Source organism: Pseudophryne corroboree, chromosome 1 (genome assembly GCF_028390025.1).
Source record: "Pseudophryne corroboree isolate aPseCor3 chromosome 1, aPseCor3.hap2, whole genome shotgun sequence".
Classification (NCBI taxonomy): domain Eukaryota; kingdom Metazoa; phylum Chordata; class Amphibia; order Anura; family Myobatrachidae; genus Pseudophryne; species Pseudophryne corroboree.
In genome coordinates this window covers 896499859-896525912 of record NC_086444.1, presented here as the reverse complement: position 1 = coordinate 896525912, position 26054 = coordinate 896499859, and the positions used below count along the sequence as shown (strand labels likewise).

The 26054-nt window shown below is 47.1% G+C and overlaps 1 protein-coding gene across 4 annotated transcripts in view; it reads left to right on the top strand.

The window, feature by feature from the left end:
- Positions 1-26054, top strand: part of PRSS12 (serine protease 12) — a 363418-nt gene that overhangs the window by 228828 nt on the left and 108536 nt on the right. For all 4 annotated transcript variants that reach the window (XM_063920221.1, XM_063920220.1, XM_063920222.1 and 1 more), the window contains one exon: positions 8098-8303. In XM_063920221.1, the coding sequence (XP_063776291.1) occupies positions 8098-8303 (206 nt within the window). The remainder of the gene's footprint in view (positions 1-8097; positions 8304-26054) is intronic.

The window sequence follows — 26054 nt, the reverse complement described above, 5'->3', positions numbered from 1 at the left end:
AGGCTATGCCCCTTTCATATAGTCCATGCCCCCTTACCGCTCAGAGATTTTAAAATGTTGGGAGGTACTGTATGCATAAGGACATGCTCGGAAACTGGAGGAAGAGTTAGTTAAGGGGAAATTTAGGGAAAAAGTACTTCACAGAAAGGGTAGTGGATGAGTGGAATAGTCTCCCAACAGAGGTGGTTGAGGCTAAGTCAGTAGAGCAATTTAAACATGTTTGGGATAGGTATATGAATAGCCTTACAAGAACTAATGATCAAATAGGGTTGAGGTTACCTAGAGGTTGAAACGGCTAGATGGAACAAATGGTTCTTACCTGCTGTCTAATTCTGTTTCTATTTAAAGTAACTTAAATATTAATTTTGGCAGTTGCTTCTCTGAATTACAAACAGCCATAATCCATCGATACTGTACTTGGCTATCTCCTTTAAATAGCCTTGTTTGCAGACATGATGTTCACACTATTTGGTCAGATGATTAGAAGTAATGTTTATATTTTTACCTTCATACTTCATTTTCTCTGTAGGAAACCACAAATGCAGGGCTCTAACCATCATCTAGTTTTATCACTTTCATTATTTTACAGTATAATGGCATACAATGTCCAATGTCTAAGTGTCATGGTCACTCAGTATAGCCTTGCTTTGTTGTCAATTTGCTTCTCTTTTGCACTTGGGTGGCGTAAGAATAATCTCTAGGACAGACAGCGTTAACACTGATACAGAGAGTGGGACCAAGCTTCTGCTGGCATAACTGAGTAAATGCACTCCAACAGAAATGTTGCCAAATGCTCTGGTGTACTATTATACATAACGTGATGAATTTAGTGCAATTTTGCCAATAATTTGTGTTGAAGGTAATTACCTGGAAAGTGCTGTAATTAATTGCTGTTTACTTCCCATGGTTGTAGTGATCTTCATTAGAACACATCTTGTCCTGTGGAAGATTACCATCAGTTTAATAGAATGGGATTATTTCCAAGAGAAACATTTTGAAAATATAACAAAGGGAATAACAATGAAACAGACACAAATGTATTTTCTATTCATTATTTTATTGATTTCAATTATGTTAAGGGTCTGTTTATTATCCTCTGCAATTTTGACCCAATAACAATAATTTCTTATTGCCACATACAGTACTGCAGCAATAGGAAATTATTTATTGGGGCAATTTATTAGGACTCTCAAACTCCGATAAGAACCCACTCTAACAAAGAAGAAGAATTTGTGGAGGCCCAGGGCAACTAACCTGTTGGGCCATTACCAATAAAATTGGCAATAAATTATGCTGGTGATGTTATTAAAAAGTATAATTTGTAAATACTCCCAGCACCACAACCAATACTTACCTACTTTTTCTTGTTCCTGCTCCTGATGCTGACCACTCCGGGGGCGTGGCAGGGCTCTCGTGTCATTAGACCCTTCCTCTATCATGGTCAAATGCAGTGAATTGCAGTTCCGAAGGGAAAGGGTGGGGCTAAAATTATGCAATTTGTTTAATTTTAGACCCATCACCTCCATACGGACCGGCGGTTCCCGGTATTATCCCCCCCCCCCCATCCTGCCAACTTCACTAGGAAGTGGGTGGGATGCAGGAGATCTACCCATTCTTCTGGGGGTGCAGGGGACTACCCAAAAGATTGGGAGAGGGCAGGTAGAGGTAACAAGGAGAAGCAGTGGGTGACTTGGAGAGGGCGACAGGAGTACAATCACATAGTACTACACACAGTCCAGTGCTAAGTGGAGACCAGAGGGATGTACCTTGTGGTGGTGGGTGTTGAAAGAAACGTGCTAATGCACAGACTCTAGTCTCCCTGTCTTCCAGGGAGGCCTCATACCCTACTCCAATATGGCTGCCTAGATCACTATTGATAATGTGCAGAAGTCATCTTATTTCTTTGTAGTGACATGTTGGAGGAGCAGAAGTCTCTTACTTAGCTCCTATGAGAGACTTGGTGACCACATGCCATAAAGCTGTTCCAGCCTCCCTGCACAGCTACCCGTTTGCAGTATACACTCATCATCTGGTGAGCTGTATGAAACCCCTCACTGCTCCAGCTCTGATCCATCGGCAGTGTACATGTAATAGTGGCTATGGCTGTACCCGCTATCTATCAGTAAGCCAACACCACTGGTTAAGTAAATGAGTTGTTCATATTAGAGATGAGCGGGTTCGGTTCCCTGAGAACCGAACCCCCCGAACTTCACGCACCGAGTCTGGATACGAGTCCGGCTCAGGTTTTCACCCCAGACTCGGAAACCAGAACGAGGCAAAACGTCATCATCCCGCTGTCGGATTCTTGCGAGTTTTGGATTACATATAAGGAGCCGCGCGTCACCGCCATTTTCACTCCATTCCTGGAGAGTATAGCGAAAGGACGTGTCTCCTCGGTGTCTGTGCGGGGAAGTGGCATGGTGCTTTTTTGTATCATTCCAGTGGTGCTGTCTTGTTCTGCATCAGTCCAATGGTGGTCTCTTGTGCTGTATCAGTCCAGTGTTGGTGTCTTGTGCTGCATCAGTCCAGTCACTCCAGTGGTGGTGTCCTGTGCTGCCATAAGTCAAGTGCTGCTGTATAAGTCCAGTCCAGTGGTTCTGTCGTGTGTTGCATCAGTCCAGTGGTGGTGTCCTGTGTTGCCATTAGTCCAGTGTGGTGCTGCCGTATAAGTCCAATCCAGCGGTGCTGCCGTATAAGTCCAGCTTTACTGCCATATAAGTCCAGGGGTACTACCGTAAAAGTCCAGGGGTGCTGCCGTAAAAGTCCAGGGGTACTGCCGTATAAGTCCAGCAGTACTGCCGTATAAGTCCAGTGGTGCTGCATAAGTCCAGTCTAGAGGTGCTGTCTTGTGCAACATCAGCCCAGTCACTCCAGTGGTGGTGTCCTGTGCTGCTGTAAGTCCGGTGGTGCTGCCGTATAAGTCCAGTCCAGTGGTGCTTCCATATAAGTCCAGGGGTACTGCCGTGTAAGTCTAGTGGTACAGCCAGGGCCGGCTCTTCCATTAGGCAGCTTTAGGCGGCTGCCTAGGGGCGCCGGCCCTTGGAGGGCGCCACTGAATTCATCAAGCAATAAAGTGAAGGATGTCTCTGTACAAGACATCCTCCTTTTACACTGCACTGGCAGCAGCTGCAGGTCTAATCAGGTACAGCTGCTGCTATCAGGCTCTACCACATAGTGCCTCAGCGCTACCTCCGTGCCGACACGTGTATCATCAAGTCATGTGAAGGCACATAGGAGGCAGATGTAACTATGGCTCCTGACGGGCGCCCTCACGGTCACTCATCATAGTCCTGATTCACCTCCTGGATCCCGACTCTCCAGCAGCACCTGACTACGTGCCTGCAGCCGCAGTGTCGCTGTAATGCTGCTACCAACTGTAGGAGGAACCCTGCTAATGATGAGGGAAAACAACATAAGGTATGTAACCCATGGGGGTTTCTCTGGGACCACAGAAGGTGGGGGGCATGGGTTGGGGGGGGGTTGCACAGCACATTAGAGAAGACACCGGAACATAAAAATATATGTAGGTGCGTATATATGTATGTATACACATACAATTAAATCTCCCCAACAGATGTATATCATTCAGCATAAAAGTGAAACTGGCCACAGTGTCCCATTATATTCCTAACATGCCACCTAACATTTATACATATTACAATATATCTTTTCATTTTAAAAGTCCTTGAGTGTCATCCCTTTTCTCTGTTTATATATAATGATACCACCGGGAGGTGTGTGTGTGTGGGGGGGTTTGCAGATTAGGGGGCGCTAGGCTGAAACTTTGCCTAGGGTGCAGAGATACCTTGCACCGGCCCTGGGTACAGCCGTATAAATCCAGGGGTACTGCCGCATAAGTCCAGCGTTACTGCTGTATAAGTCCAGTCGTGCTGTATAAGTCCAGTTCAGTGGTGCTGTCTTGTGCTTCATCAGTCCAGTCACTCCAGTGGTGGTGTCCTGTGCTGCCATAAGTCCAGTGGTGCTGCCATACAAGCCCAGTCCAGGGGTACTGCCGTATAAGTCTAGGGGTACTGCCTTATAACTCCGGGGGTACTGCCGTATAAGTCCAGTCGTGCTGTATAAGTCCAGTTCAGTGGTGCTGTCTTGTGCTTCATCAGTCCAGTCTTTCCAGTGGTGGTGTCCTGTGCTGCCATAAGTCCAGTGGTGCTGCCATACAATCCCAGTCCAGGGGTACTGCCGTATAAGTCTAGGGGTACTGCCTTATAAGTCCAGCAGTACAGCCGTATAAGTCCTGCGGTACTGCCGTATAAGTCCAGGGGTACTGCCATATAAGTCCAGCGGTAAAGCCATATAAGTCCAGCGGTAAAGCCGTATAAGTCCAGGGGTACTCCCGTATAATTCCAGGGGTACTGCCATATAAGTCCAGTGGTACTGCCGTATAAGTCCAGGGGCAGTGGCGTCAGAAGGCGGGTGCGGCCCGCACCCAGGTATCACCCACGGAAGGGGTGACACCAAGTGCTGGCTCTTCTGCAGTGACAGGAACCGAGTGCTGCAGTGTGATAATCCTCTGCAGCACCCGACTCCTCTCACAGAAAAGGAGCCGGCACTGCACGCTGCCTAGTCTCCGGGGGCAGCCAGCATTTCTGAGCAAGCTGGATACACCCCCCGGAGTGAAGAAGAGGAGACCTGCGAGGCCGTGCCCCTTTAGATTAGGCCACGCCCCCTTTCCACCCATCCGCAGCTCCGGCGGGGTGAGTGTGGGAAGAGGGGGGACGGGGGGTGTAGTAATGCAGAGTGTGCACCGGGTGTACCCACACCTGGTCACGCCTCTGTCCAGGGGTACTGCCGTATAAGTCCAGCGGGACTGCCGTATAACTCTCTATATTAAGGTCTGTTCAGTTCCTGTTTTGACGTCACGAACACGCCCTGCGTTCGCCCAGCCACGCCTGCCTTTTTTTTGGCATGCCTGCGTTTTTCCGAACACTCCCTGAAAACGGTCAGTTGACACCCAGAAACGCCCACTTCATGTCAATCACTCTGCGGCCAGCAGTGCGACTGAAAAGCTTCGCTAGACCTTGTGTGAAATTACATCGGCCGTTGTGAAAATACGTCGCGCGTACGCATTGCGCCGCATACGCATGCGCAGAAGTGCTGTTTGCATCATCGCTGCGCAGCGAACATTTTCAGCTAGCGATCAACTCGGAATGAACCCTTTTGTTATACTGTATAACATTAAAAAAAATAATAATGGAGAATAAAAATTTGGAGGCTAAAAAAGGGAAAGATCAAGAACCACTTACTCCTAGTGCTGAAGCTTCTGCCACTAGTCATGACATAGACGATGAAATGCCATCAACGTTGTATGCCAAGGTCAATGCCCAATGTCATAGTAGAGGACATGGAAAATCCAAAAAGCCAAAGTTCAGTAAAATTACCCAAAAAATATATTTAAATCGTCTGAGGAGAAACGTAAACTTGCCAATATGCCATTTACGACACGGAGTGGCAAGGAACGGCTAAGACTCTGGCCTATGTTCATGACTAGTGGTTCAGCTTCACATGACGATGGAAGCCCTCATCCTCCCACTAGAAAAATTAAAAGAGTTAAGCTGGAAAAAGCACAGCAAAGAACTGTGCGTTCTAAGATGGTATCACAAATACCCAAGGAGAGTCCAAGTGTGTCGGCGGTTGCGATGCCTGATCTTCCCAACACTGGACAGGAAGAGGTGGCTCTTTACACCATTTGCACGCCCACTGCAAGTGCTGGAAGGAGCACCCACAGTCCAGTTTCTGATATTCAAATTGAAGATGTTACTGTTGAAGTACACCAGGATGAGGTTATGGGTGTTGCTCGCGCTGAGGAGGAAGTTGACGATGAGGATTCTGATGGTGATGTGGTTTGTTTGAATAAGGCACCGGGGGAGACAGTTGTTGTCCATGGGATGAGAAAGCCCATTGTCATGCCTGGGAAAAATACCAAAAAAGCCACCTCTTTGGTGTGGAATTGTTTCTCCACAAATCCGGACAACAGGTGTCAAGCCGTGTGTTGCCTTTGACAATCCGTAATAAGTAGGGGTAAGGACGTCAACCACCTAAGAACATCCTCCCTTATACGTCACCTGCAGCACATTCATCAGAAGTCATTGTGACAATTAAATTAAATTAAAGTGAAGTACATTGTCAAGTATGTGCTGTTTGAGGCCTAGTTTTTAAAACTGCCATCCTGTCTGACACTGCAGTGCCACTCCTAGATGGGCCAGGTGTTTGTGCAGCCCACTTGTGTCGCTTAGCTTAGTCATCCAGCGACCATGGTGCAACCGTTTGGCCTAAAAACAATATTGTGAGTTGTGAGGTGTTCAGAATAGACTGGAAATGATTGGAAATTAATGTTATTGAAGTTAATAATACCGTAGGATCAAAATAACCCCCAAATTCTGTGATTTTAGCTTTTTTTATGTTTTTTTCTAAAATCATCCAGATCCAAAACCAAAACCCGAAAGGGTGTTGGCAAAACCTATCCAGATCTAAAACACGAGCAGGGATCCAGATCCAAAACACAAAATCACGAAAAGTGCTCGCCGCACATCTCTAGTTCATACAGATAGAGCCGCGCTCATCTGAGGTGATGCCATCGCAGGCGTGCACTCCCGGCGTGACTAGGCAATCCGTCCGCCTAGCCCCGCCAGGAGTGCATAGAGACGCTCTCCCATTCAGTAGAATGGGGTGTCTCCGACAGCATCTCCATCATGGACGCGCGCGCGCCCCGGACGGAGGTGCTCTCCCATTCTAGCGAATGGGGCGCATCTCCATCCAGGGTGCGCGTGCCCGTCCGGACGGAGATGCTCTAAGCATTAGGTGTGCCCGGGAGCGCGCGCCCAGGCACAGACAGAGCCAAGACTAGCATTGCTCCATCTGTAATTTGAGTCATCCACTGGTGTGTGCCTTTATAACTCTGCAATATCAACACCTGCACATCCATAATTTCCAACAGTGGGAACACAGCGGTTACTGCCCTGTCTGTGAGAAGGGTACCCAACACTTGTGCTTTCCTCAGTTCGGCATTGGGTCAAGCAGACTCTGACAGCACCAATTACACCAGCTGTGAGCTGCTTTTAATTCACAGACAGGTGTGATTCACAAAGAATTCACAGCTCTGTGAATTAGAGGCAGTACCTGTCTGCAATCATCAGCGCTGACAGGCACCATGACTCCCCTATCAGTCCGGCTCAGATGGCAAACTGATGCAGCTGTACACACCTCCTTGAGGTAAGGGACTGGTTCCTCAGGAAGTTTGGCCCACCCTGCTCTCTCTGCTGAGACAGCCATCTGACTTTGCTCAAAATGGTAGTGTGGTGGCCCAGGGGAAAACTAATGGGTGGTCTGAACACCAGTTGGCTACTTAGTGCCCAGGGGCTCTGGTGCAATGCGCCTGCTGGTAGTTCCACCTCTACATTAATTTATAATAGGTAACCACTTCTATCTTGTATGGGAATGGAACAGAGTCCAAAGTCTGGTCGTACCTTTGGCTTCCCAGAGAACCTCTCTATATTAAGTTCTAGTGAGAGTGGCCAGGTGCAGCCCATATAGTGTCTGCTCAGAGTAGAACTTTGGTGCTTGGTAGATTTCTGACCTCTGGTACAACAGTGTGTTTTAATAACAAGCAGAGTTGCAATGTGATTTTGGAACAGAGCTGTTAGTTAGTCCCAAATATAATGCTATAATTGCTGAGCACAGCATCTGCCAAGTATCATGTACAAAATACTGGGCAGAGCAGGTCTCTTTTAAAGGGTCAGTACAACTGACCTTGATAAGAATTCATGGGATAATACTGAGCAGATAACATCAAAGAAGAATTACATTGAAAGTCAGTTGCTTTTCCAGGAATCGTTTTAAAAATTGAACAACTATAAACATATTGATTACCGCACATCATCTTGTAGCCATATGTTTTTAAAACAATTTGTTAATTTAAATGTTAAAATAATAAGGAATGCTCATTCTAGCTGCCTGTTGTCACTTTCCCAGCCATACTTAGCGTTCATTGCTTTAGTAATCATATGATTCACATGGATTTTTTTTTTTTTATATGAACAACGAGGCTTTATTTACTAATGCTGGCCATAAATAATATTTCAGGGGTCCAGCAAAGGCCAGGACCATGGCTTATTTTGGAGAAGGAAAGGGTCCTATTCATGTGGATAATGTTAAATGTACAGGAAGTGAAAGATCTTTGGGAGACTGCATCAAGCAAGATATTGGAAAGCACAACTGCCGCCACAGTGAAGATGCTGGAGTGATCTGTGATTACCTAAGCAAGAAGATGACCATGGTTGGACCTAAAGGTATGACTTTCTGAACATAAGCAGAAGATCAGATGATATTGTTTACTTTCCAGCGCTACTCTAAGTGTTATGTGGGGGATCTTATTTTTCTTCAAATTCCAGGACATTAATATGACTTGAAGTTTGCTCAGAAGAGAAAAGAGACAAACATGTTTCACTAAAATGTAGTGCACAATACTAGGTGCCTACTAGTGTATCTGGTATAGGGCAGAATATAATAGACCACAATTTGTACTGTAAGTCACTGTAATTTACAGCAATCTTTTGGCCTCCAGATCAGCAGATGCAATGTTCAGTGATTTGAACGGTCGGAAACCGAGCTAGCGGCAATTTGTGGCAGGTCTAGAATCCAGACATTGTTGGCAGCTTGGACTATTCTGCTGTGTTGTGAAACAATCCATAAGACATAAAACTAGCCTGACCCCTCCAAAGTGTAACCGTCATTAGCTCTAAATGCTTAGGCTACTATCTGCAAAATGAGGGGGACAAACAGTCTGATCTCCCCCGGAAATAGCAGATAACATTATTTATTTATTTTATTTATTACCAGTTATTTATATAGCGCACACATATTCCGCAGCGCTTTACAGAGAATATTCGGTCATTCACATCAGTCCCTGCCCCAGTGGAGCTTACAATCTATATTCCCTATCACATGTACACGAACACACATTCATGCTAGGGTTAATTTTGTTGGGAGCCAATTAACCTACCAGTATATTTTTGGATTGTGGGAGGAAACCGGAGTACCCGGAGGAAACCCACGCAAGTACGGGGAGAATATACAAACTCCACACAGTTAGGGCCATGGTGGGAATGGAACCCATGACCTCAGTGCTGTGAGGCAGTAATGCTAACCATTACACCATCCGTACTGCCCAAGTAGACTTTGCCAAGTTGGGCTGAGAATAACATAGCAGGGGAACACGCAGTGTGGGGTCCCCCTGCCATAATGTCCTCCAGCCCTAGCCTGTTTAGTATGGCACTGAACTCCAAATACAAAATACAGTCAGACCTTACAGCTGAACATAAATATTCATCATACATGTATAAGCAAAGAAACAGCCACATACTTTCCTTTCTATGAGAGATTGAGTTTGATATGCTGGCCGGATTGACGGCTGGTTCAGTTTAGAAGGCCAAAATTATCTTTAGTAAATACAGAGGTTTTGACCATGTACCTGCCGTCAGTTTGGTTTCCAAACCTTTGAAAAACTACAATTTAGTAATCTTGCCCTATAGGCGGGATGTAATGCCACCCGAGTTCGACTGACGTGCGGGATGCCGGCTGAACCCGGATATTTTTTTAAAGGGGCAATCACTTACTTACAAGCAGGGCCGGATTAACAATGGGGTGGGTGGAGCTGCAGCTACAGGCCCACCCATGAAAATAGGTCCAGACCACCAAGGAGGATCCGCTGGATACAGGAAAAAATATTTTCCTGTCACCACCAGCGGCCGACCGAGGCTCTGCCCATTCAAACCCCATCTCCAGTAAGCACCTCCACACCCCACTCGGTGATCCTCTGAGTCTTCAGAGTCCCAGTGGCTGGACCAACATTTAAAGGGCGGTGCAGTGGAAGGCTTCACAAGCCCTCCCTGCGCCACATACCAGCATGCATCAGCCCCTCTTCTGCGTCATGTGATGATAATAGTAGATGGAGGGTGGAGACATAATAATAATAATAATAATAATAATAATAGACAGGGTGGCATAATAATGGGTATAGAGGGGGAGACTAATAATGGGCACAGAGGTGGGGACTAATAATAGCACATAAGGGGGGATAATAATAGGCACAGAAGGGGGACTAATAATGGCCACAGAAGGGGGGGACATAATAATGGGTACAGAGGGGGGGACTAATAATGGGCACAGAGAGTGGGACTAATAATGGGCACAGAGTGGGGAAACATAATAATAGACAAGGGGCATAATAATGGGCTCAGAGGGGGGACAAATATTGGCACAGAAGGGGGAGACATAATAGTAGACAGAGGGGGCATAATAATGGGCACAGAGGGAGGGGACTAATGATGGGCACAGAGTGGGGGCTAATAATGGGCACAGAGTGGGAAGACATAACAGGGGGCATAATAATGGGCATGGAGGGGGGGTGTAATACAGGTACAGAAGGGGGGACATAATAGTAGACAGAGGAGGCATAATAATGGGCACAGAGGGTGTCTAATAATGGGCACAGAGTGGGGAGACATAATAATAGACATGAGGCATAATAATGGGCACAGAGTGGGGACTAATATTGGCACAGAAGGGGGAGACATAATAGTAGACAGAGGGGGCATAATAATGGGCACAGAGGGAGGGAACTAATAATGGGCACAGAGGTGGGGACTAATATTGGCCCAGAAGGGGGAAACATAATAGTAGACAGAGGAGGCATAATAATGGGTGCAGAGGGAGATGATTAATAATGGACAGGGGGAGGGGGGCTAATAATGGGCAATAATGGACACAGAGTGGGGAGACAGAGGGGGCATAATAATGGGCACAGAGGGGGGACGACTAATAATGGGTACGGGGACGACGACGAAAATAAAATTATACAGAGGGGCATAATAATGGGCACAGAGGGGGAGGAAATAATGGACAGAAGGGGAGAACATAACAATATGCACGGGGGGGGGGGGGGCTAATAATTGTCACAGTGCGAGGACTAAAAATAAACATGGGGGGACTAATAATGGACACAGTGGAGGGAGACATAATAATAGACAGATGGGGAGACATAATAATGGGCACAGATGGGGGAGACATAATAATGGGCACAGAAGGGGCTAATAATGGGCACAGAGGGGGGGACTAATAATGGGCACAGAGTGGGTGGGTAGGACATAATAATCAAATCACGGGGGGGGGGGGGGGGGGACAACGCAGTAATCAAGAGCAAACAGTTATTGTGTACTAATAGCATCTATTCCTGGTGGTAAATTGATTTATAATGACAGTTAGACTGCAGCTAGTCAGATGGCGTATTGCTAGTCTGGCCCTATACAAAACACAATGATAAAGGTAAACAAAAACCTGGAAACCCTGGAAAACATTGTTGGTATATATATTCTTATTGATAGGAGGCTTCTCTTTCTACAAATAAAAGGGATACTGTCAAGATCCCTCTGGTCGGGATTCTGCCAGTCGACATACCGATGCCGGAATCCCGACACAGTCACCTGCCCGGCACCGGAATGCCGATCAAAGAAGCATCGGGACACTGCAGAGGTAAGCTGCTGGGTAAGGAAGCGAGGGGGGGGGGGGTAGGGTTAGGCTGCGGTGGGAGGGTTAGTGTTAGGCTGCAGGGATCAGGAGTTAGTGCTAGGAACCCCACCCGGAGGATTAGGGTTAGGCTGCAGGGTAGGAGAGAATTAGGTTTAGGATGCGGTAATGGGGGGTTAGGTTCAGGCGCCTCCAAGAGGAGGATAGAGTTAGGCTGCGGGGTGGGGGGAGGTTAGGTTCAGGCTGCGGGGAGGGAGGGTTAGTGTTAGGGGAACATTTGGGGAAGTTAAGTATACTCACCTTCCCCTGTGAGGATTAGGAACATGGGGATGCTGGGATAGGTATTCTGACCGCTGGCATTCTCTACCCAATGCAAATAAAACACTATTTCTTATCCTGAACACACATAAGCGATAGTGATAGGGGTATTTCAGCATTTGAGGGATGGTATTGATGAGTGGCAGTAGGTTAGAAGTTCTGTATACAGCATCAATTGATGGTCGACAGGGATTCAAGAGAGTGGTGGGGAAGGTAGTGTATCACAGGCAGCAATACTTACACCTGTGCCTGCACAAAGGTTGTGAAATCTGCCTGTCACCATAGGTGACTATATTATCAGCCTACCAAAATGTGTTTGTGGGGCCAGGGTCATATATATATATATATATATATATATATACAGTATATAACAAGGGGAGAGACATTGAGGTGGCTAAAAGTACATGGTAGCTATGCCCATCATGGTGCTAGCCACACCCCTGTACAGATCATTCCCCAAAGCACTGGTCACGCCCTCCACATCATTAGCCACACCCCCTATGACGCTTTTCACACCCCTTATGGCGGCACACAATAGGCCCTTCATAAATTTCAGCTCCAGGCCCATGTGGACCTTAATCTGGCCCTGCTTACAAGACATGGTTTTGCCTTGTAAGTATTTGCCCCTTTAAAAAAACCTCGGCGTTCGCCCGGAATCCTGCATGTCAGCTGAACTCGGGCTGCATTACATCCTGCCCTGAATGTCTATTTTGAGTTGCATGTATTTTGCAATTTTAATATGGCAGGTGTCCAGAGCAAAGATGTCACATCATCCGTAAGTTCAAAACTGCATTTGTAACGTTTCGGTCTCTCAGCAACTCAAAATAAGATGCATCTGAAAGGGATATTCTGAACTGCAGGTCTATGTAGTGACCCTGATCTACTTAGCCAAGCGCAAGGGACAACATGTACAAGATGCGTGAAATTCTAATTATTTGTAGAAGTTGTGTTCACGCGCAGTGTACAACTCCTAATGCTGTTAAAGTGGGCCTCAATCTGAGTTTAAATAGATTTAAGTATGAATGCACAGATGTAAAATACATTCACTAAAAAATAGGATTTTGATAACCTACCGGTAAATCCTTTTCTCCTTGTCCGTAGAGGATGCTGGGGACGACATCAAGACCATGGGGTATAGACAGGATCCGCAGGAGACATGGGCAGTCTAAAGACTTTTCATTGGGTGTGAACTGGCTCCTCCCTCTATGCCCCTCCTCCAGACCTCAGTTGTAGGAACTGTGCCCAGGGAGACTGACATTTCGAGGAAAGGAATTACTTAACTAGTGGTGAGATATCTACCAACTCACACCCTCAACCATGCCGCACACATGGCATTCAACATAACACACGCCAATAGGCATGAACTAATTGCAGCAACATGCTGAAACCGAGATAACACAACTTGTGTAACTGTAATAACTAAACTGCAGGTAAAGTACGCACTGGGACGGGCGCCCAGCATCCTCTACGGACTAGGAGAAAAGGATTTACCGGTAGGTTATCAAAATCCTATTTTCTCATACATCCTAGAGGATGCTGGGGACGACATAAAGACCATAGGGTCTATACCAAAGCTCCAGTACGGGCGGGAGAGTGCGGATGACCCTGCAGCACCGATTGACCAAACTTTAGGTCCTCATCGGCCAAAGTTTCAAACTTGTAGAACTTAGCAAATGTGTTTGACCCTGACCAAGTAGCTGCTCGGCAAAGTTGTAATGCCGAGACCCCCCGGCCAGCCGCCCAGGATGAGCCCACCTTCCTAGTGGAGTGGGCCTTTACCGACGTCGGTAAAGGCAATCCAGCCGTAGTATGAGCTTGCTGAATCGTATTTCTAATCCAACGTGCAATAGTCTGCTTGGAAGCAGGACAGCCAATCTTGTTGTGATCATACAGGACAAACAGAGCCTCTGTTTTCCGTATATGAGCTGTTCTAGCAACATAGATTTTCAAAGCTCTAACCACATCTAGAGACTTTGAATCAGTGAACTACTGGCACCACAATAGGTTGGTTTATGTGAAAAGCAGAAACCACCTTTGGAAGAAAATGTTGGCGAGTTCGCAACTCTGCCCTATCTTCATGGAAAATCAGGTAAGGGCTCTTGTGAGACAAGGCTCCCAATTCCGACACCCGCCTTGCGGATACCAATACCAAAAGCATCACCACTTTCCAAGTGAGAAACTTCAACTCTATCTTTTGTAGAGGCTCAAACCAATCCGATTGAAGGAACTGCAATACCACGTTAAGGTCCCATGGTGCCACTGGAGGCACGAATGGAGGCTGGATGTGCAGAACCCCTTTCATGAAGGTCTGAACCTCTGGAAGAGAGGCCAATTGTTTTTGGAAGAACACTGACAAGGCCAAAATCTGGACCTTGATTGATCCCAATCGTAGGCCCGTGTCCACACCATCCTGCAAAAAATGGAGAAAACGTCCTAAGTGAAACTCTTTCATAGGAGCTTTCTTGGATTCACACCAAGACACATATTTTCTCCAAATACGGTGGTAATGTTTCGACTTTACTCCCTTTCTGGCCTGAATAAGGGTGGGGATGACCTCCTTAGGAATACCCTTCCTGGCTAGGATACGGCGCTCAACAGCCATGCCGTCAAACATAGCCGCAGTAAGTCTTGGTACACTCACGGCTCCTGCTGCAGCAGGTCCTCCCGAGGAGGAAGAGGCTGAGGATCTCCTATAAGTAACTGCTGAAGATCTGGGTACCAAGCCCTTCTTGGCCAGTCTGGGGCAATGAAGATTGCTCGAACCCTTGTCTTTCTTATGATCCTGAGTACTTTTGGGATCAGCGGAAGTGGAGGGAAAACATACACTGACGGAAACACCCACTAGGTCACCAGTGCATCCACTGCTACTGCTTGAGGGTCTTGACTTGGAACAGTATCTCTGAAGCTTCTTGTTGAGACGAGACGCCATCATGTCTATTTGAGGAACTCCCCAAAGACTTGTCACCTCTGCAAAGACTTCTTGGTGGAGGCCCCACTCTCCTGGATGGAGATCGTGTCTGCTGAGGAAGTCTGCTTCCCAGTTGTCTACTCCCGGAATGAATATTGCCGACAGAGCTTGTAGATGTTTTTCTGCCCAGTGGAGGATTTTTGTCGCCTCTGCCATTGCCGTTATGCTTTTCGTTCCGCCCTGCCTGTTTATGTATGCGACTGCTGTTACATTGTTCGCCTGGATCTGCACGGGACGGTCTTGAAGAAGATGTACCGCTTGTTGAAGTCCGTTGTAAATGGCTCTTAGCTCCAGAACGTTTATGTGAAGGCAGGCTTCCTGTTGTGACCAACGTCCCTGGAAGTTTTCTGCCTGAGAGACTGCTCCCCAGCCTCGGAGACTTGCATCCGTTGTTACTAGGACCCAGTCCTTAATCCCGAACCTGCATCCCTCTAGCAGGTGAGAGCTGTGCAACCACCACAGAGGCGAAATCCTGGTTTTTGATGACAGGATTATCTTTCTGTGCATATGTAGGTGTGACCCCGACCACTTGTCCAACAGGTCCCACTGGAATACTCTGGCATGGAACCTGCCAAACTGTATGGCCTCGTAGACCGCCACCATCTTCCCCAACAACCGAATGCACTGATGGATCGACACACTTAATGGTTTCAATATCTGTTTTACCAGTTTCTGGATTTCCAGAGCCTTTTCCAGCGGAAGAAATACTCTCTGAACTTCTGTGTCCAGAATCATCCCGAGGAAAGACAACCTTGCCGTTGGTTCCAACTGTGACTTTGGGTAATTTATGATCCACCCGTGTTGTTGGAGTATTGACAGAGTGATATGTTTTGTAACAACTGCTCCCTGGATCTCGCCTTTATCAGGAGGTTGTCCAGATAAGGGATTATATTGACTCCTTTCTGACGAAGGAGGACCATCATCTCCGCCCATCACCTTGGTGAATACCCACGGCGCCGTGGAGAGAACGAAAGGTAACGTCTGGAATTGGTAATGGCAATCCTGAATCGCGAATCTCAGATAAGCCTGGTGAGGAGGATAAATGGGAACATACAGGTAAGCATCCTTTATGTCCACCGACACTAAGTAGTCCCCCTCCTCCAGACTGGCAATGACCGCCCGAAGTGATTTCATCTTGAACTTGAACCTTTTCAGGAAGAAATTCAGATTTTTTAGATTTAGGATCGGTCTAACCGAGCCGTCCGGCTTCGGAACAACAAAGAGGCTTGAATAAAAACCCTGCCCTTGTTGTGACAACAGTACCAGGACTATAACCTGGTCTTGACATAATTTTTGGATTGCCGCTGTTACTGCTTCTCTCTCTGGCGGAGAAGCTGGTAAGGTCGATTTGAAAAATCGGCATGGGGGAACATCTTGAAACTCTAGTTTGTATCCCTGGGATACTATTTGCAACACCCAGGGATCCAGGCCAGACAGAATCCAATCCTGGCTGAAGAGTTTGAGGCGTGCCCCCACCCGAGCGGCCTCCCGCAAGTGAGTTCCAGCGTCATGCTGGGGATTTGGCAGAATTAGGGGTAGACTTCTGCTATTGGGAACCTGGAGCCGGTGTGGGCTTCTTTCCCCTTCTCCTTCCCCTACCTGCAAAGAAGGGGGAACCTCTCACCTTTTTATATTTATTGGGCCGAAAGGACTGCATTTTCAGGTGATAGGTCTTTTTTGCCGGTGCAGGCGCAGAGGGCAAAAATGTTGACTTACCTGCGGTAGCCGCCGAGACTAACGCATCCAGGCCATCGCCAAATAAGGCCTCACCTTTATATGGGAGAGCCTCCATGTTTCTTTTGGAATCTGCATCCGCATTCCACTGGCGAATCCATAACGCCCGCCTAGCCGATACTGCCATGGTAGCAACTTGTGAACTCAAGAGTCCAATATCCTTCATTACTTCCAGCATGTAGGCGGCAGCGTCCTTGATATTCCCTAACTTAAGGAGTATCTCCTCTTTATCAATCGTGTCAATTTCTGATGACGTGCTTTCTGACCATTTTTCAATAGTGCGACTCACCCATGCGCAGGCAATAGTGGGCCTGAGCAGTGTACTATTGGTAACATAAATGGATTTCAATGTCGTTTCCATTTTGCGGTCTGCTGGCTCTTTAAGAGAAGCCGTGCCAGGAGCAGGGAGAATTACCTTCTTTGTCAACGTGGAAAGTGCACTGTCTAACACAGGGGGTGACTCCCATTTTTTCCTGTCTTCAACCGGGAAAGGATAAGCTATGTGAATCCTTTTGGGAATACAAAATTTTTATCAGGATTCACCCACATCCCTTCAAACAGAGCATTTAGTTTGTGTGAAGGAGGGAACGTGACTTTGGATTTCTTTTCCTTACATAAATAAGCTTTCTCCTGAGGTACAGGAGTGCTTTCTGTAACCTCCAACACGTCCCTTATAGCCACAATCATATATTGTATACTTTTTGCCAATTTATGATCTATCTCTCTGGATTCACTATTGTCGACACAAGAATCAGAATCCATGTCGGTATCAGTGTTTACAACATTTGCAAATGGTCTCCTATGTGACCCAGAGGGGCCGCCCGCATAAGGAATAACAGCATCCTGAAAAATCACATCTTCCACAGATTTTCTCCAGCATGCAGCCTTAGATTCAGACTTATCTAATCTACGGTTAATCAGATGCATACTGTCACATAGCTCTTTCACCCATGCAGGCTCTTGGTGTGCCGGTAGCACCACCACATTACAACTCTGTGTCCCTAAAATGGCTTCCTCCGGGGAGGAACTCCCTGCCTCAGACATGCCTCACACGTGTGCACCACACTCACAGACACACTGGGACTTATTTTGGGGACAGACCCACAGTAAAATCTGTCAGAGGGACATAGGATAGGAGCAGCCAGTTCACAAACCCAGCGCCAGTATTGCTGTGAACACAGTATGTCCACAGCCCAAAAGCGCTTTTTAAATAGTAATATACACTATCAAATGCACCACAATCGCTTTGTGCCCCCCCTTTATAGCACCCTGTACTTGTCAGAAGTGGAGGAGAGGACCAGCGTGTTCTCTGCAGCCTGAGGAGAGAGAGAAAATGGTGCTGAGTAGTGTGCTGGCTGCCTGAGGAAGAAGCTCCGCCCCTCAGTATCCATGACAATATTTATACTGGCGGGGGTAGGGCTGTGCCAGCGGCATCTTATGCCCCCTTTTAGCCAGTTTGAGGTATTTTTCTTGCTGCCCAGGGCGCCCCCCCTGCGCCCTGCCCCCCCCATGCCCTGCACCCTGCAGTGCCTGTGTGTGTGGGCAGCAATGGCGCGCTGCGCTCCCGCCAGCCGTGCCGCACCTCAGCCGTCACTTACTTGATTGAAGATCATTCTTCTAATACTCACCTGTCTTCTGACTTCTGGCTCTGTGAGGGGGGTGACGGCGTGCTGTGGGAGTGAGCATCTAGACACGGCTAGCGTTTAGTTCCCTTCAGGAGCTAATGGTGTCCTGTCAGCCAGAAACAGAGCCATGAAACTCTGAGGAAGTTGGTTTTGCTTCTGCCCCCTCAGTCCCACGAAGCAGGGAGTCTGATGCCAGCAGATATCCCTGAAAATAAAAAACCTAACATAAGTCTTTTCAGAGAAACTCAGTAGAGCTCCTCAGAGTGCATCCAGTCGACCTGGGCAAATTTCTAAAACTGAGGTCTGGAGGAGGGGCATAGAGGGAGGAGCCAGTTCACACCCAATGAAAAGTCTTTAGAGTGCCCATGTCTCCTGCGGATCCCGTCTATACCCCATGGTATTGATGTCATCCCCAGCATCCTCTACGGACTAGGAGAAAAGGATTTACTGGTAGGTTATCAAAATCCTATTTTTTAGTGAATGCATTTTACATCTGTGCATTCATACTTAAATCTATTTAAACTCAGATTGAGGCCCACTTTAACAGCATTAGGAGTTGTACACTGCGCGTGAACACAACTTCTACAAATAATTAGAATTTCACGCATCTTGTACATGTTGTCCCTTGCGCTTGGCTAAGTAGATCAGGGTCACTACATAGACCTGCAGTTCAGAATGTCCCTTTCAGATGCATCTTATTTTGAGTAGAGATGAGCGGGTTCGGTTTCTCTGAATCCGAACCCGCACGAACTTCATGTTTTTTTTCACGGGTCCGAGCGACTCGGATCTTCCCGCCTTGCTCGGTTAACCCGAGCGCGCCCGAACGTCATCATGATGCTGTCGGATTCTCGCGAGACTCGGATTCTATATAAGGAGCCGCGCGTCGCCGCCATTTTCACACGTGCATTGAGATTGATAGGGAGAGGACGTGGCTGGCGTCCTCTCCATTTAGATTAGGAGAGAGAGAGAGAGATTGACCTGAGGCTGATACTGTAGAAGAGAGTGCAGAGTTTAGTGACTGACCACAGTGACCACCAGCAGTGCAGTTGTTTTATTTAATATATCCGTTCTCTGCCTGAAAATACTACATACTACTACATCTCTTTATCAACCAGTCTATATTAGCAGCAGACACAGTACAGTACGGTAGTTCACGGCTGTGGCTACCTCTGTGTTGGCACTCGGCAGTCCGTCCATAATTGTATACCACCTAACCGTGGTTTTTTTTTCTTTCTTCTTTATACATACATACTACGACATCTCTTTATCAACCAGTCTATATTAGCAGCAGACACAGTACAGTACGGTAGTTCACGGCTGTGGCTACCTCTGTGTCGGCACTCGGCAGTCCGTCCATAATTGTATACCACCTAACCGTGGTTTTTTTTTCTTTCTTCTTCATACATACATACTACGACATCTCTTTATCAACCAGTCTATATTAGCAGCAGACACAGTACAGTACGGTAGTTCATGGCTGTGGCTACCTCTGTGTCGGCACTCGGCAGTCCGTCCATAATTGTATACCACCTACCCGTGGTTTTTTTTTCTTTCTTCTTTATACATACATACTACTACATCTCTTTATCAACCAGTCTATATTAGCAGCAGACACAGTACAGTACGTTAGTTCACGGCTGTGGCTACCTCTGTGTCGGCACTCGGCAGTCCGTCCATAATTGTATACCACCTACCCGTGGTTTTTTTTTCTTTCTTCTTCATACATACATACTACGACATCTCTTTATCAACCAGTCTATATTAGCAGCAGACACAGTACAGTACGGTAGTTCACGGCTGTGGCTACCTCTGTGTCGGCACTCGGCAGTCTGTCCATAATTGTATACCACCTAACCGTGGTTTTTTTTTCTTTCTTCTTCATACATACATACTACGACATCTCTTTATCAACCAGTCTATATTAGCAGCAGACACAGTACGGTAGTTCACGGCTGTAGCTACCTCTGTGTCGGCACTCGGCAGTCCGTCCATAATTGTATACTAGTATCCATCCATCTCCATTGTTTACCTGAGGTGCCTTTTAGTTGTGCCTATTAAAATATGGAGAACAAAAATGTTGAGGTTCCAAAATTAGGGAAAGATCAAGATCCACTTCCACCTCGTGCTGAAGCTGCTGCCACTAGTCATGGCCGAGACGATGAAATGCCAGCAACGTCGTCTGCCAAGGCCGATGCCCAATGTCATAGTACAGAGCATGTCAAATCCAAAACACCAAATATCAGTAAAAAAAGGACTCCAAAACCTAAAATAAAATTGTCGGAGGAGAAGCGTAAACTTGCCAATATGCCATTTACCACACGGAGTGGCAAGGAACGGCTGAGGCCCTGGCCTATGTTCATGGCTAGTGGTTCAGCTTCACATGAGGATGGAGGCACTCAGCCTCTCGCTAGAAAAATGAAAAGACTCAAGCTGGCAAAAGCAGTAGCACCGCAAAGAACTGTGCGTTCTTCGAAATCCCAAATCCACAAGGAGAGTCCAATTGTGTCGGTTGCGATGCCTGACCTTCCCAACACTGGACGTGAAGAGCATGCGCCTTCCACCATTTGCACGCCCCCTGCAAGTGCTGGAAGGAGCACCCGCAGTCCAGTTCCTGATAGTCAGATTGAAGATGTCAGTGTTGAAGTACACCAGGATGAGGAGGATATGGGTGTTGCTGGCGCTGGGGAGGAAATTGACCAGGAGGATTCTGATGGTGAGGTGGTTTGTTTAAGTCAGGCACCCGGGGAGACACCTGTTGTCCGTGGGAGGAATATAGCCGTTGACATGCCTGGTGAAAATACCAAAAAAATCAGCTCTTCGGTGTGGAACTATTTCAACAGAAATGCGGACAACAGGTGTCAAGCCGTGTGTTCCCTTTGTCAAGCTGTAATAAGTAGGGGTAAGGACGTTAACCACCTCGGAACATCCTCCCTTATACGTCACCTGCAGCGCATTCATAATAAGTCAGTGACAAGTTCAAAAACTTTGGGTGACAGCGGAAGCAGTCCACTGACCAGTAAATCCCTTCCTCTTGTAACCAAGCTCACGCAAACCACCCACCAACTCCCTCAGTGTCAATTTCCTCCTTCCCCAGGAATGCCAATAGTCCTGCAGGCAATGTCACTGGCAATTCTGACGAGTCCTCTCCTGCCTGGGATTCCTCCGATGCATCCTTGCGTGTAACGCCTACTGCTGCTGGCGCTGCTGTTGTTGCTGCTGGGAGTCGATGGTCATCCCAGAGGGGAAGTCGTAAGACCACTTTTACTACTTCCACCAAGCAATTGACTGTCCAACAGTCCTTTGCGAGGAAGATGAAATATCACAGCAGTCATCCTACTGCAAAGCGGATAACTGAGGCCTTGGCATCCTGGGTGGTGAGAACCGTGGTTCCGGTATCCATCATTACTGCAGAGCCAACTAGAGACTTGTTGGAGGTACTGTGTCCCCGGTACCAAATACCATCTAGGTTCCATTTCTCTAGGCAGGCGATACCGAAAATTTACACAGACCTCAGAAAAAGAGTCACCAGTGTCCTAAAAAATGCAGCTGTACCCAATGTCCACTTAACCACGGACATGTGGACAAGTGGAGCAGGGCAGGGTCAGGACTATATGACTGTGACAGCCCACTGGGTAGATGTATGGACTCCCGCCGCAAGAACAGCAGCGGCAGCACCAGTAGCAGCATCTCGCAAACGCCAACTCTTTCCTAGGCAGGCTACGCTTTGTATCACCGGTTTCCAGAATACGCACACAGCTGAAAACCTCTTACGGCAACTGAGGAAGATCATCGCGGAATGGCTTACCCCAATTGGACTCTCCTGTGGATTTGTGGCATCGGACAACGCCAGCAATATTGTGTGTGCATTAAATATGGGCAAATTCCAGCACGTCCCATGTTTTGCACATACCTTGAATTTGGTGGTGCAGAATTATTTAAGAAACGACAGGGGCGTGCAAGAGATGCTGTCGGTGGCCAGAAAAATTGCGGGACACTTTCGGCGTACAGGCACCACGTACAGAAGACTGGAGCACCACCAAAAACTACTGAACCTGCCCTGCCATCATCTGAAGCAAGAAGTGGTAACGAGGTGGAATTCAACCCTCTATATGCTTCAGAGGTTGGAGGAGCAGCAAAAGGCCATTCAAGCCTATACAATTGAGCACGATATAGGAGGTGGAATGCACCTGTCTCAAGCGCAGTGGAGAATGATTTCAACGTTGTGCAAGGTTCTGATGCCCTTTGAACTTGCCACACGTGAAGTCAGTTCAGACACTGCCAGCCTGAGTCAGGTCATTCCCCTCATCAGGCTTTTGCAGAAGAAGCTGGAGACATTGAAGGAGGAGCTAACACGGAGCGATTCCGCTAGGCATGTGGGACTTGTGGACGGAGCCCTTAATTCGCTTAACAAGGATTCACGGGTGGTCAATCTGTTGAAATCAGAGCACTACATTTTGGCCACCGTGCTCGATCCTAGATTTAAAGCCTACCTTGGATCTCTCTTTCCGGCAGACACAAGTCTGCTGGGGTTGAAAGACCTGCTGGTGAGAAAATTGTCAAGTCAAGCGGAACGCGACCTGTCAACATCTCCTCCTTCACATTCTCCCGCAACTGGGGGTGCGAGGAAAAGGCTCAGAATTCCGAGCCCACCCGCTGGCGGTGATGCAGGGCAGTCTGGAGCGACTGCTGATGCTGACATCTGGTCCGGACTGAAGGACCTGACAACGATTACGGACATGTCGTCTACTGTCACTGCATATGATTCTCTCACCATTGAAAGAATGGTGGAGGATTATATGAGTGACCGCATCCAAGTAGGCACTTCACACAGTCCATACTTATACTGGCAGGAAAAAGAGGCAATTTGGAGGCCATTGCACAAACTGGCTTTATTCTACCTAAGTTGCCCTCCCACAAGTGTGTACTCCGAAAGAGTGTTTAGTGCCGCCGCTCACCTTGTCAGCAATCGGCGTACGAGGTTACATCCAGAAAATGTGGAGAAGATGATGTTCATTAAAATGAATTATAATCAATTCCTCCGTGGAGACATTGACCAGCAGCAATTGCCTCCACAAAGTACACAGGGAGCTGAGATGGTGGATTCCAGTGGGGACGAATTGATAATCTGTGAGGAGGGGGATGTACACGGTGATATATCGGAGGGTGATGATGAGGTGGACATCTTGCCTCTGTAGAGCCAGTTTGTGCAAGGAGAGATTAATTGCTTCTTTTTTGGGGGGGGTCCAAACCAACCCGTCATATCAGTCACAGTCGTGTGGCAGACCCTGTCACTGAAATGATGGGTTGGTTAAAGTGTGCATGTCCTGTTTTGTTTATACAACATAAGGGTGGGTGGGAGGGCCCAAGGACAATTCCATCTTGCACCTCTTTTTTCTTTTATTTTTCTTTGCGTCATGTGCTGTTTGGGGAGGGTTTTTTGGAAGGGACATCCTGCGTGACACTGCAGTGCCACTCCTAAATGGGCCCGGTGTTTGTGTCGGCCACTAGGGTCGCTAATCTTACTCACACAGTCAGCTACCTCATTGCGCCTCTTTTTTTCTTTGCGTCATGTGCTGATTGGGGAGGGTTTTTTGGAAGGGACATCCTGCGTGACACTGCAGTGCCACTCCTAAATGGGCCCGGTGTTTGTGTCGGCCACTAGGGTCGCTAATCTTACTCACACAGTCAGCTACCTCATTGCGCCTCTTTTTTTCTTTGCGTCATGTGCTGATTGGGGAGGGTTTTTTGGAAGGGACATCCTGCGTGACACTGCAGTGCCACTCCTAAATGGGCCCGGTGTTTGTGTCGGCCACTAGGGTCGCTAATCTTACTCACACAGTCAGCTACCTCATTGCGCCTCTTTTTTTCTTTGCGTCATGTGCTGATTGGGGAGGGTTTTTTGGAAGGGACATCCTGCGTGACACTGCAGTGCCACTCCTAAATGGGCCCGGTGTTTGTGTCGGCCACTAGGGTCGCTAATCTTACTCACACAGTCAGCTACCTCATTGCGCCTCTTTTTTTCTTTGCGTCATGTGCTGATTGGGGAGGGTTTTTTGGAAGGGACATCCTGCGTGACACTGCAGTGCCACTCCTAAATGGGCCCGGTGTTTGTGTCGGCCACTAGGGTCGCTAATCTTACTCACACAGTCAGCTACCTCATTGCGCCTCTTTTTTTCTTTGCGTCATGTGCTGATTGGGGAGGGTTTTTTGGAAGGGACATACTGCGTGACACTGCAGTGCCACTCCTAAATGGGCCTGGTGTTTGTGTCGGCCACTAGGGTCGCTTATCTTACTCACACAGTCAGCTACCTCATTGCGCCTCTTTTTTTCTTTGCGTCATGTGCTGATTGGGGAGGGTTTTTTGGAAGGGACATCCTGCGTGACACTGCAGTGCCACTCCTAGATGGGCCAGGTGTTTGTGTCGGCCACTAGTGTCGCTTAGCTTAGTCATCCAGCGACCTTGGTGCAAATTTTAGGACTAAAAATAATATTGTGAGGTGTGAGGTATTCAGAATAGACTGAAAATGAGTGGAAATTATGGTTTTTGAGGTTAATAATAATATGGGATCAAAATGACCCCCAAATTCTATGATTTAAGCTGTTTTTTAGTGTTTTTTAAAAAAAACACCCGAATCCAAAACACACCCGAATCCGACAAAAAAAATTCGGTGAGGTTTTGCCAAAACGCGGTCGAACCCAAAACACGGCCGCGGAACCGAACCCAAAACCAAAACACAAAACCCGAAAAATTTCAGGCGCTCATCTCTAATTTTGAGTTGCTGAGAGACCGAAATGTTACAAATGCAGTTTTGAACTTACGGATGATGTGACATCTTTGCTCTGGACACCTGCCATATTAAAATTGCAAAATACATGCAACTCAAAATAGACATTCAGGGCAGGATGTAATGCCGCCCGAGTTTAGCTGACATGCAGGATTCCGGGTGAACGCCGAGGTTTTTTTTAAAGGGGCAAATACTTACAAGGCAAAACCATGTCTTGTAAGCAGGGCCAGATTAAGGTCCACATGGGCCTGGAGCTGAAATTTATGAAGGGCCTATTGTGTGCCGCCATAAGGGGTGTGAAAAGCGTCATAGGGGGTGTGGCTAATGATGTGGACGTATGAGAAAACACAGTTGAGTACATATGAAAAGTTAAATGACTAAGGGGCAGATGTATTAGTCCTCGAGAAGTGATAAAGCAGTGATAAGTTGAAGGTGATAACGCAACAGCTAATCAGCTCCTAACTGTCATTTTTAAAACCATAATGATTGGCTGGTGCTTTACCACCTTCCAGTTATCACTGCTTTATCACTTTTCCAGGCTTAATACATCTGCCCCTAAAAGACTAAACGTAAGACTCATGCAGATGAGTAGCATACTGTATGTGTCACCCAATTTTTTGATAATTTGTTTAGTTATACACATTTGCTGTTGAGTTTGAATAAACTAGTATTATTTCAGTAATATACAGTAGCAGGTATGACTCTCCTTGGGGTGTAATCAATTGTCCACAGGGTTTACCCGGACCTACTCAATTAGCGGGGTTTACCCGAGCACGAGTCCATAGGATCGGACTGAACCTCGCAGCTGGTATGCGTACAAAAGAAAAGAAAAAAAAAAGTTGTGTACAGGAAAAAAACATACTAATTCCGCATATGATTTCCGATTTTTCATTGTGGGAAAAGGTGAAGGCAGGATGTGTAGCCTCACATCATATAATATGTTTTACATCATACCACCTAGTACTGAAAAGAATCTAAAATTAATCTCATATTATCAAAATCCTAAAAGCTACTGGGGCCTGAGATGGCCCCGACCCCTGGCTGTTCTGTTCAAATTCCATACTCCCACATCTACATTCCCACTAT